General features: G+C 38.6%; 1 protein-coding gene across 1 annotated transcript in view; it reads left to right on the top strand.

Moving 5' to 3' along the window:
- Window positions 1–147: 147 nt before the first annotated feature.
- The window catches only part of LOC135464655 (vesicle-fusing ATPase-like), a 31,845-nt gene continuing 18,929 nt past the window's right edge, over window positions 148–13,063 (top strand). The window contains exons 1-6 of the mRNA XM_064742138.1: window positions 148–349; window positions 9,498–9,592; window positions 9,738–9,837; window positions 10,840–10,958; window positions 11,929–12,074; window positions 12,614–12,663. Of these exons, the coding sequence (XP_064598208.1) occupies window positions 338–349; window positions 9,498–9,592; window positions 9,738–9,837; window positions 10,840–10,958; window positions 11,929–12,074; window positions 12,614–12,663 (522 nt within the window). The 5' untranslated portion in view covers window positions 148–337. The remainder of the gene's footprint in view (window positions 350–9,497; window positions 9,593–9,737; window positions 9,838–10,839; window positions 10,959–11,928; window positions 12,075–12,613; window positions 12,664–13,063) is intronic.

Genomic DNA, 13,063 nt, shown 5'->3' with positions numbered 1-13,063 from the left:
TCCCGAGGCAAGACAGGTTGGAGAATCCTAGAACGCGTTCACGGCTATAAATAACTTAACCTACTTTCGTACATACAGCCGCCTGCGTGTTTCATCGGGAACTCCCCCTTTGCCACTACGTCATTTTAGGACAGCGTGTCGGCTTCTGACATCGATAACGGAGTGATTTCATTGAAATGGTGTGATTTTAAGCCGTAGAAGTCGCTGATAAGAGCAGTGGTAAAACTGCACAGATCGCAGAGCCTGGATTGAAAGTTACAGAAGTTGTGCTGTGCACGGTGCAGGAAATTTCCGCCAACAGAATCGTTCTGTGGGAGGACTCGCCGATCATACCAAGATGGCGGCTCGGGTAGGCCAAGTCGTTATCATAATGGTGTTGACACATTCAGTGTTTTCGCAGTTTTGCGTTGTGTTATGTAGTTCATCAGCACTGTTGTGTTGTGACGAAACAGAGCGCTGGACATCACTGCGAAAACTACGATGCATGCTTGCAGATGAATGCTAACAAATCAAAATTCATCGGAGCTTTCGAACTCTCTAATGCATTAATTTAATTAGGCTCAACCTAGGCTACTATATCATGGCCTAAGCGACAACGCTCAGCATCAGGCTGTGTACCATATAGTCAAAGACTCATGTAGCCCAAAGTTAAGCTGGGCGTCCAGCTTTGTCATGTGCAGTTTCACTTCTTATCAGAATATATATCATTTAGGCAGGATGCAGATGATTCGTGTAGGTAGGCCTAGGCCTATAGCATGTAAGAATGAAAACACTGACAAATATGTCACTTAAACATGCGTTGTCCAGCGTAGTAGAATTAGAAGGCTGGGTTCACAGCAATTATTTTCTCTCGAGTTATTCAATTCTAGCAATAATGGCAATGACAGAAATACTACATCTATTCTGCGGCGCTTGCAGGGTGGTAGAATCACGGCACCAGGGAAAGCCTTGTACGTGCTGTAATTGTTCATCTCATGTTATTGATTTTACAGAAGGCTAGTAAAATAGGATGAGCTTGAATTTGTACGTGTCTAACCTTGTTCTGTGAATTACAACACAGCTAGTTGTGATCTGCAGAGACTTGTTTAAAGCACGAGGAGTAATTTATCATTGTTTTTAGAAGTAAGGGAAGGCATCTATATAGCCAGTGTTCGCGTCAGTCCCCCGTCACTATTTGACACTCTCATCATGATGATTTCTCAGCCCATTTTATCCGCAAGCATCGTTCATTAGTGTGAAGGGTCACTTTCATGGAACTTGTTCACTTATGCTAATTTTCAAACTTGTATCGCCATCTGTGAGGCCTGATATTGGGAGTGTTGATTTCAAGAAATTCACAAAAATTGAAACACCAGATATTTGACTCTTGTGCTTATCTTTTCAAACATTTGTCTGTTTCTTTTTAGACTCCTTGGTGAAGGTTTTTGAAAAAAAAAACTCAGTAAACGTGAATGAATTTCACTTTATTTTTTGAATTTTATGATTAAAATTTCTAAATTATTATGTAGCAGCTGTTACAATTTGGGTTATAAAAATATACATATAAAAATGTCTCTCTTTGTCATGTCCGCTTGAAGAAAACATTTACACTGTGAAGTTGTTTTTCTTATTTCTAGTCACAGATCACATGATCTGACCTGTTCAGTCTGATCATTGGCATAAGAAGCAAATTAGAATTTTATTTATTTATTTGATTGGTGTTTTACACGGTACTCGAGAATATTTCACTTATATGACGGCGGCCAACATTATAGTGGGTGGAAACTGGGCAAAAATACTATAATGCTGAACTCACAGCGACCGCATTGGTGACCCACGGAGGCCCCGAAGCAAATTTGAATTTGCTGTAAATATTAATGGCACCTTATAAAGATGTGTTGTTGCTACTGACCAATTAGAACACATGAAGTACCCCGTATGCAATCTGAACATTGCATGTCAAGATCTTCTGTGCGGTTTTAATAGTTAACCTGTGGTGGTCCTAGCTCTGAATTCAAAAAGAAATTTCTACTTGTAGACTGTATTAACATTAGGGCCTTGTCATAAAAGGAAACTATCTTTCATTAGTTGGAAATTTAAATGCAAACTAAACAGTAAAAATAAAGAAAAAAAATTTTTAAAACAATTTTCAAGTGAAAAAACATCTAGTAATGTTAAGTCGATCAAGTTCAAAGATACAGGTTTATGAAAAGTAGAGATTGCTCCATATAAGCAAATCTAACAGCAACAAATACATAGAAGAATGCAATAACCTATATTCAGGTTTCGTGGAAATCTTGTGAGAGCAACAAAATTTTGCAAGTAGGGGCAACAGATTGTGGAAAGGCATGTTGCCTCACATGGACACTGAATTTCTCAGTATGACATAAGTGTACTCAATAGTTATGAACTGATACTGGAATATTAACCATCTGCCTTCCGACAGCAATACATCCTCCTAACACAGAAGACTTCAGGACTAGTTCTTAGGCAAAATTGAGTCGCCCACAGTGGATTTTAGCGCTGACTTTATTTATAATTTATCAACTTGAGATACATATTAGAGTTTTTTCATGGCATGCACCTGCGAGGAAATGCATACTCTTTTCAGTGGTATTTTTTTTTGATAGTTAAGTTTTCTTCTCCTTTAAAGTACCTGATGCCTTGTTAAGCATGAATATAAAGGAAAAAAATAATCAAGAGATCTCTACTAGCATAGTGTAAAGTGATGGGCATTCCTAATGCGTTATCCCTACTCGCTAAACACTTGAATTTCGCGAGATTTCAGTAAGTTAAACTGTGTTTATTTGGAGTCAAGGACAGAAAAGTTCACACCAACTTAGATGTAAACACCTAGCAATTCATTAGTTATAGGGACAACTAGGCGATTATGAAAACTATATGTATGTTTTGTTGGAAACATTCAGACGCAGATTGGGAAAGACACAGTGACAGACTGTAATGATACAGGAGTTCAGGCAACCAGCATAATCACTCAGAAAAGCTATTTTTTGGAAAATAAGTTACATCATTGAAACAAGTTTATTTCATCCGTGAATGTGCTGCCTGGTTGTCTTCTTTCACTTTTCAGGTAAATTTAGATGGCAAAGTTTCAAGCATGTAGCATCCATCACAAGATCTGTAGCACCCATCATTCTGATGGTTTTGATTCGCCAGGGCTAATACTAGATCTATGTCTCTCTAAGCTTGTATTGTCGCATAAACAGTATCCACTCAAGTAATCTTCAAGATTAAAACTAAGGGTCAGTCTTACCACAAATCACAGGGATCATTAAAGACATCAGAATGATGCGTTATCAATGATTTTTGTATGTAGCACCCATCACACTAGGCAAACTAGCCTCTATTATGATTGGTTGATGTCTTGTAATAACTTTTGCTCTCTTGATATATCCCATAGGATGGCCATTTCTTACTGTGTTAAGAATGGAATTGTCCTTAAAGTTTTAACTCTTTATTTGAGAACTGAATGAAGAAAACAACAATTTGAATGTAACACCTGTCGCATGGAATTGACCAAAGATGTCAACCGACCTTTAGGAATCCACTCTGTCAGAAAAAAACGAAGTAGGTGTTTAGGGAAAATATCTGCTAAGTGATGTCATGATTGTAAACGCTTAAAATTGGCTGTAATCTATTGAAGTTTTCTTGAGGCAGCAGCATAATTGCAGTTAATCTGGAAATTAGGGTAGACTGCTGTGCTGTCAATAATGACAGCTGTCAAAACAACATTGTTGCCAACCTGCAGACAGTTGTGGGTTTCCCCCGGGCTCGTTGGTTTTCTGTCACCATAATCATGGCCACCGTCGTATAAGTGAAATATTCTTGAGTACAGCGTAAAACACCAATCAAATAAATACATGTAAATAGAACATTGTTGCTAAGCTGATGCCACATTTCGAGTATGCCATTTCTGAATATTTCTGAGCATTGGTAGAAAATATGCTTAAAATAGAGCATTTGTTAGACATGTAAAACATGCCTCAATAGTGACCCTTTCTATAGCTTGCCTTACGAAGTAAGGAGCATTATTCTGAGCGGGGGACCAGATGCTGTCAGTGGCGGTGTCGGTGTCCAGTTTGGTTAAAGTTTTTAGCTAATCATAGGGTTGGAGTGGCCACCCATAGTACACAGATCTAGCCAATCTTTGCATGTCAAAGATCAAGTCTTTTACCTCATAGCTCATCATTTTGCTCAGCTGTTCACAGGGTTGCAAATTGCCCACCATTGCACATGGATATGCCAAATGCAGTTTGCAATTTGCATATCAAAGACCTCTGTGGTAAAGTTGTGCACTATCTCCTCACAGTGTCTTTTAGCACCGCAATGATTTGCAACTCATATAAAGTGACTGCTTTGCGATCGTTGTAGCAGTAATTTTGGTCTTTCTTGTCGATTTAATGACAAGATCTTAGCACTATATAATTAGATGATAATATCTGTGTATGACAATTTCAGCCGTTTTGCGTTTTTTTGGTTTAGAGGTCCATATTTGAATGTATCACGTGACTTGAACATTATGCAGTTTTACAAACTGCTCCATCAGGCAAGCTAGCGGTATTCTCTGAATGCCTTGTTCTGCTTTTTTTTGGGGCTTTTCTTGATTTTTTTTATAAAAAACATAATGTTGGTTTTGTGGTATCTTTTTATGTATGTTTCAAGCTGACATCACAGAAGTTAATAAATTAGTTTGGTGGGGGGTGGGGGGTGGGGGGGGGGGGTCAGGAGGGACATATTTACTATCTTACAGTAATTGCACGTACCATACTGGTTAATGTAGGTTTTCCATCATTACTCCTGAATTACATAACATTGACGAAAAGTATATGAAACTCATGTAGATCGGTTACATGTATAAAATGCCTCAAACATTTTTTTTTTTTTGGATATAACTGCCATCTTTATTCCATGAATCATTCATTTCCCTTAAATCCTTAATGTTCAATTTAGAGTTTCTTTTTCTGTATCATTAGAAGCCATTTTTACTCTGTACTATTGGACGGCATGAGTGGCCTAATGGCTTGAGTGTCAGCCTCGAATCAGGCGGATACCTCAGTAATGTACATGTATTGAAAGTGCTCCTGTTCTGCTACAACTGTTTTATTCAGGATGTGACTGAGGATAGTCCAGTCTATCGTCTCTGCATAGTTTTGCAACATATATTCTGAGGGGCCTTATTGTTATTGAACATCGATAAATGTCTGCGGTTATTCTTCAGTCTGTATCTAGCATTGATTATGGAATATTGATAAATGTCTGAGTTGAACATGGAGACGTGCTCCAGCTCTAGTGGAAGTGACCAAACCCTGCCAGGCTGGGTGTAGCAACTGGAAAATGGATTCTTTTGTGATGCATTGTTTCTACAGTTGGACATTGATTTCCGTTGAGAGTCGGTGCATGATTGAGTGTGCAGAAGTGTTTTATGTATCCTGTTTTAGTTTGATTGATGACGATGGCTTTGGAGGTAGTCAATTTGTGGTCAGGTGATAATGCTGTTATCTGCATGCCCTGTTCTGAAGATACATGTACATGTGTGCAGTTATGGACAGTCATGATGCTGTTATCTGGATGCTCTATTCTGATGGATTTTTTAATCCCTAGAAGACAGGACTTCATTTTCATCATATTTCACCTGAATCGAAATGAATTCCCGTAGATTGCTTTGCAGGCATCCACAAATAGATTTTGGAGATTCCATGTTATATACTTTAATTTATTTATTTATTTGATTGGTGTTTTACGCCGTACTCAAGAATATTTCACTGATATGACAGTGGCCAGCATTATGGTGGGTGGAAACTGGGCAGAGCCCAAGGGAAACCCACGACCATCCGCAGGTTGCTGCCAGACCTTACTTTAATGATCTAAAACAATTTGTTTTCTGTTGTAAAAAAGATATGAAGTTGAATGTGGCTTATATTACAGGAGTCCAAACAGATTCCCCTAGTTTTGGTTTAGCAAAGTCAAGAGGAGAATCTAGTTGCCTGATTCCTGTCTAGAGCAAAGCCCTGGAGCAAACGCCAGTGTTGGAAATGCACCGTATACTGTATTTGTTATTTATTTGATTTAACTCCATACTCAAAAATATATCAGGATTAATGGATGTAGGAAACTGGATAGCTCCCTGGTTGAAATCTGCTGATTTTACCATATAGATATACCTGATTAACCACCTGGCCTGTAGCTGCCAAACCACCGAGAGCTAGATTCAAACACGTGACAATCAACACCAGGTCTAAAGTACATTCAGTCTCCATGCCAAGTACTTGCACATGTACAATGCTTTTGTCAGAAAGTCTGATTAAACATGGGCTGCTGTAAATATTCTGCATGCAGTAGACCTACATGCAATTTGTGTAAAGATCTGCTTGCCCGTCAAGCTTCTAAAACATATCAATAATTTACCGGCCTCGGAGCATTGTTGTTATCAGATTAATGTAACACTCCAGAGCTCTACCAGATCATTTGAGCCCAGGCTAATGCAAAAACAGCCCTTGTTAAGCTTAGCCAACATGTACATGGGAGCACAAAACCTGTGCCAACTCTAGGCCATGATCACTGGTGTACTGTAAGAGATGTTATGAAATTTGACTGGAAGCTGTCCGATGGGTACCGTACTCAGTCGTAGTTTCTTGTTGAGTCACCGTCATAATTTTACATTTCATGACGTATTACCCACAGTCTCCAGCTGGAAAGAGCTGCAACCCATTGTTAGTCATGTGACCCGTCATCAAAATGGTAGCAGTGCTTATAAAATGTGCCGGTTGCTAATGATATTGAAAGAAAATGTACATTTAGTTGTCCATTATCTTCAGCCATGACTACCTGTGCGGTGGTTCTGTATGTGGTGTGGTCATTGAAGACTGGGAGCATCTCTGTACCACCAGTTCAGGCCATCATTAAAAATATGTTCATTAGCTGTACACCAATGCTTGCTTTTGATAGAACATTTTTTTTTTTTTTTGTCTCAATATTAGTTTCTGTAAGCTCCCTGTCTTTTTCATTAGCCAAAATGAGGTAAAAGAAATAGAAAAATCCCAGCTGACCAACGATATTTTTTTCTCACTGGGTCATCATACGCCAGTCAAACATCCGATTTTTAAAATGTATGACTTGAGTGGAATTGAATGAATGAATGATTATACCACATCGGCAATTTTTCAGCCATATCGTGGCAAGGAGTTGAATTGAGTTGTGCATAAAGTTTCTGTTAATTTGTATTCGGAGGCGTAAGCAGGAAGGTCTGGCAGCAATTTGCAGATGGTCGTGGGTTTCCGCTGGGCTCTGCCCGGTTTGCTCCCGCCATAATGCTGGCCACCGTCATATAAGTGAAATATTCTTAAGTACAGCGTAAAACACTAGTATTTGTATTCAGAGGCCACTGAATACAGCTATTGGCCATTTTCTCCCTGTGCAGTATTCATATGAGATATCCATGTCAGTGATAACTCTTGTTGTTTATGGAGAGTGTGAGAGTCTTGTGGTTTAGGCTGGTAACTTGTGCCTCAAATCCCATAAATGTAGATCTGTATACAGCATACGTGTCTGTGCAAAAACAAACACAAATGTGGAGAATGGATTCATTGGCTAATCATCCTAAAGGCCTCTTGAGCTCATTAGTGTAATGGATTCTTGTGCTGAGGAAATTTCACCATGTAATCATAGTACCGAGATTCCAGAAGATAACATCACACAACTGCCTTGAATGTTTGCAGGAGGAATGCCAAAGCTAGGATTAGAAAATCTTGGATGGTCATCTATTTTTCTTTAGCTGTATAAAGTTTGCAGTTTAATTGAAGAATGACCTGCAGATGTGATGAAACACCTGCTAAAATGTACTCTGAGGGTAGTCTTTGCAAGCACATTTACATGCGTAAAGTCCATTTTCATTTTGAAATTTTTTGCTAAAAACAACACCATTTACACAGAAAATCAGTTTTGATTTTTTCCCATTTTGAAAACAGCAGGTAATGATTGACCTGCCTGTTTCCGATCATTATGCATTGTTGTATTTATGATTATGTAACTATTTAATACTTATGTATACATATAGATAAGCCAGCCTAAATCCTGATTTTTACCTTTTGGAATATTAAGTTGATGAGTGTCTCCATGGTGATGTCATCATTACCATTTATCCTTGCCTGAACTGCATACATGTGTCATGTCCTTGCATGTATCTTTTATTCTTTCGTCTCACTCATTTCTCCTTCCGTATATCACTCATTTGTCCTTCTGTATCACTCATTTATCCTTCTATGTCACTCATTTATCCTTCCGTCTCACTCATTTATCCTTCCATAGTCCTTAAGTACTGAAGTCCCCATTTTTGTTGGCGAAAAGACCATGGTCTAGGGAATTACTCAAAGGCTATAAATAGCCTCTGTTGTCAGTAACAAAGTTAAGGAGTTTCCTTTACCCCTTCGTAAGTTAGTTGTGTTTATGAAGGAGGCTACTGGAACATGGGACATGGTTTTGTTTTAACATGTACCTGAACATTTATGTGTATGTCACAATAAATTGTTTGTGCAGTGAATTTTTTTTTTATCTTTCACGTATAAACCTAATGATTGAATAAGTCTCTCAGCAAAACTTCTTGGGGTTGAATGTCATACTAGACAATTTTTCAGTCATGTGATGACGATCGAAGAGTCAGGTGTGTGTACAATGTGTGTCTCAGTAAAATATTCTTAAGGCTTTAAGCAAAAAAACATGTATAAGATTTCAAAGTTGTGTTGTGTGCCTTTCTACTTTTCATTGAACAAAGAGGCCACCAAATATATTTAATCATTCAGGTGAAAACTGTGTATGTATGGCTGCTCTATGTGGCTTCTTAACATATCTTCTCTCACCAGGGTGGTCGCTGTGATCCCAGCTCCTGCTGTCTTCCTATTTGGCTATGTACGTGAGAAGATCTTCAAGCAAACTGCAGGTGGTCGTGGGTTTCCTCCAGGCTCTGTCCGCAGGTGGTCGTGGGTTTCCTCCAGGCTCTGCCTGCAAGTGGTTGTGCGTATCCTCCAGGCTCTGCCCCACAGGTGGTCGTGCATTTCCCCTAGGCTCTGCCCACGGGTGGTCGTGGGTTTCCTCCTGACTGTGCCAGCAGGTGGTCGTGCATTTCCCCCAGACTCTGCCCGCAGGTGGTCATGGGTTTCCTCCAGGCTCTGCCCCACGGGTGGTCATGGGTTTCCTCCAGGCTCTGCCCCACTGGTGGTCGTGGGTTTCCTCCAGGCTCTGCCCCACGGGTGGTCGTGGGTTTCCTCCAGGCTCTGCCCCTCAGATGGTCATGCATTTCCACCAGGCTCTGCCCACAGGTGGTCGTGGGTTTCCTCCAGGCTCTGCCCCTCAGGTGGTCGTGCGTTTCCTCCAGGCTCTGCCAGCTTTTCTCTCACCATAATTCTGATCGCCTTCATATAAGTGAATTACTCTTGAGCATGGCGTAAAACATTGATCGAATATACATTAATGATAATTTATATGATCTTCTTTCTTTTTTCCAGATTACATTGAAGGCAACAAAATGCCCTTCGGATGAAATGTCTCTTACAAATTGTGCCATTATCAGTCGTGCAGATATAGATCCCGAGAAAATGCCGTAAGTTTCTACCTTTAATTGTGTCCACAAAAGAAAAAAGAGAATAAACTTTTACTTGTACATACTTGCAGTAGTCTGATTTTTACTGTACTTGATTTTTTTTCTGCAAACTCTGGATAAACTGCTGAATTATCTTCATTTGTAGACATGCTTTGATGTCCACCTCACCTGGTCATCGCTATGTTTTCACCTTGAGAGATGATATTGGGGTAAAACCAGGCTCAGTAGGCTTCAGCCTAATCCAAGTGAGTGCAATTTTACACAGGTGGGTAAATGCTGTGTGTGTGAGAGACGGTACACGTGGTACAGGTATTGAAGTAAAAGGAACCCCAAATGTGAAGTAAGGTTCATCATACGAACAACTGAAAACTATGTTTTAAAATACTTTCATTTATTTTTTGAAAGTGTTGAAAGGAATTCAAGTATTTGAATACTATGGTGGACTTTATGAGCCACACTGATGGTATCTAGGAAGTCTGACATCACATTACCTTTTAGTCCTGAAGAAAGAAATTTTGAGGAATATTTTATCAGTAATCTTTTACTCATGGGTAAGAAGTGTGATTCCAACAGTCAGTGTTGTCATTAGAGTTGAAAAAACGTCATGTGATGTCAGAGTTTCTAAACTCTGATAGTATGGTCCATAAAGCCCACCTTAGAATTCAAATGTTTGAACGCCCTTTTCTCTCTTCACAAAAATCCAAAAAATAAATGAAAGTATATTTATGTATAGTTTTAAGTGGTATATTTAGTGAAACGTACTTCAATTTTTAGAGGTCTTTTCCTTAAAGATTGTAGCAGTTGGCTTTAGTTGGTACAGAGAGTCCAGTTTTATACAGGTGGGTGCTAGGTCTGTGGCAGACAGCTCAGGTGGTCATGTAAGACTCTCGCTGTTGGGTTTATATGATGCGAGGAGCCCAGTTTTATACAAGCAGGTGAATTCCCCGTCAGTGGTGATGTGGGAATAAAGTAACAGTTTTCAGCTTAAAATACATGTACATCTCTGTCCAAACTGATGCAGTTTATGAATTCTGAGTTGGTCAGTTTAGACAATCATAAAGAAACCTGATAATCATTATACTTGAGTATAATGAAACATGAGTTAGCAAAATTAAACACCAGACATGCAACACTTTCAAGGGAACTAACTTTACGGGAAAAGTACCTTTGCATAAAAATGTCTTTCTGGTTCCATCTGCCGAATCTCATGTCTTTGTTATATGCTTTCTTTGGAAACCATTTTTCAGAGAAAATGGACGACAGTGACTTTAGCTCAACCAATCGATGTACAGCCATACCAATTTGACCGCAGGACTCAGTGTATAGGTTCTATCGTGCTGGAGGCTGATTTCCTACAGAAGAAAAGGTCAGCTGGAAATCAAATCAGTATTTAGGGCATTATTTCTCACAGGGGGATTTTCAAGAAAGAAAAAAACCTGTCACCGATGAAATGAAGCTTCTTGATCTGACCACATTTTAGATCCCATAATAAATGTTAAAATTGAGGAAGTGTGGAAAGATATGTAATCTTAGACTGAATGTGCAACTCTGTAGTAATGAAGAAATAAATGATGTTAAATAGCACATTGCTGTCATCAAGGTAAACATTCTGAAAATGTAGTCTTAATTATTACCTTTGTCTGAAGTAAGGCACCCATTCTCTGTGTCAGAATTGCCTGACAAATTACTAATGGTTTATTGTGTATTGTTCATTGGTGATTGATGGTACAGTTTTATCAAACTATGTCTGCGGATGGTCGTGGGGCTCTGCCTGTTTTCCACTCACTATAGTGCTGGCTGCCGTCGTATAAGTGAAATATTCTTGAGTATAGCATAAAACACCAATCAAATAAATAAATAAATAAATCATCAAAATATTCATTTCCGCCGTATGCACATTACATCTATATGACTGACATGAAAAGTACCGTTAAGCTTTACAACATGTACTGTAAATGATCTACTGTTTGCCCAGGAATGTGCACATATAGAGGCTTATGTATGTGATAAAATATTATTTTTGGTGCTGAAGCTTACATTTCCTTAGTATGATACCATCTTACTTCCCAAATATACCCCAAAACAACTTCCAAAAATCTGTAGAACTCTCAGAATCTGGAAAAAATGAGCTGCATGGTGATGGAAGAAATTTTAGGTCATTCTAAGGGTAATCTTCTGACAAGATTTATTTTTTTATTTATTTATTTATTTGATTGGTGTTTTACCCCATACTCAAGAATATTTTGACAAGACTTAAGCCTTAGGTTTATTGTCACACAGGTACATGTATATAACAACTGTGCTGATTTTGAAGTCTGTTTTGTTTCTGTTTTCAGCACAACTACAGAACCATATGACTCTGACAAGATGGCATCAGAGTTCATCATGAGCTTCCCGAACATGGCGTTTACTGTGGGACAGCCATTAGCGTTCAGCTTTCAGGACAAGAAAATGCTTCTTTTGACTGTGAAGGAAATTGAAGGTATGCCCCTCCCTCTATACAACACCTTTCATTATAATACATGATTCAATACAACACGGTTACAGATGTGTCCCCCAAATTATTCACCAAACTCTTATTGCAGGCATTGTTTCAGACATTTCAGTGAAGAAAACCTTCAGATATTGAATCTTCTAGCACTCAGAGGTTATCACAAATTATTTGCTGTAAATGACCTAAAATTTTGCCAATATTAATTTACTCATTTTACTTGATTCTGAGATATTGTGGAAGAATTTGTGTTCCAATACCAAAAGTAGTATTTTAATTATGACATTCATTTATCTCTAAAAATGCAGGTTTGGAGACAAAATGGTACGCCATTTACTGTATCAAATGATTAAAAATGATTAAAGTTATCTTGGTCAGACACACGACTTAGAACTGTATTAAACTGCTTTAACAGAGAAAACAAGTGTTACGAAAATTGTGGGTTTTATCGTAATAACGACTTTGTTTTTAACAGTGTAGTTTGGTAATGGTAATTTTTTAGTTTATTTAATTTAACTTTTTGCCCATAGCCATTGACTTCACAAATACGAAAGGAGGGACAAGTGCAAAGACTAGAAAGGTAAGGAAAGACCCTTATGACACTGTCAGTGTCCTGCCCAGAAGTTTGACTGGTTCTTGTGTCTGTGGTATAGTATTTATTTGTTTATTTATTTGCTTGGTGTTGTACGCCATACTCAAGAATATTCACTTATACGACGGCGGCCAGCATTATGGTGGGAGGAATCCAGGCAGAGCCCGGGGGAAACCCATGACCATACCGCAGGTTGGTGTAGTATACCAGCACCACTGACAAATGTATATTGACATTGAGACTAGCACATGTGAATGTGAAAGTTTTAAGTAAAAACATTAATAACCTAATAAATTATGAAATCATTACGAAAAGTGCTTTTTGATTTAATGATTCACAAGGCCATTTATAGCGCATACTAATGAACGATTGTTTTTTTTATTTCTAG

This window comes from Liolophura sinensis, chromosome 4, assembly GCF_032854445.1.
Source record: "Liolophura sinensis isolate JHLJ2023 chromosome 4, CUHK_Ljap_v2, whole genome shotgun sequence".
NCBI classification, from domain to species: Eukaryota; Metazoa; Mollusca; class Polyplacophora; order Chitonida; family Chitonidae; genus Liolophura; species Liolophura sinensis.
The sequence above is the reverse complement of the archived record's forward strand: the minus strand, read 5'-3'. Positions and strand labels throughout refer to the sequence as shown.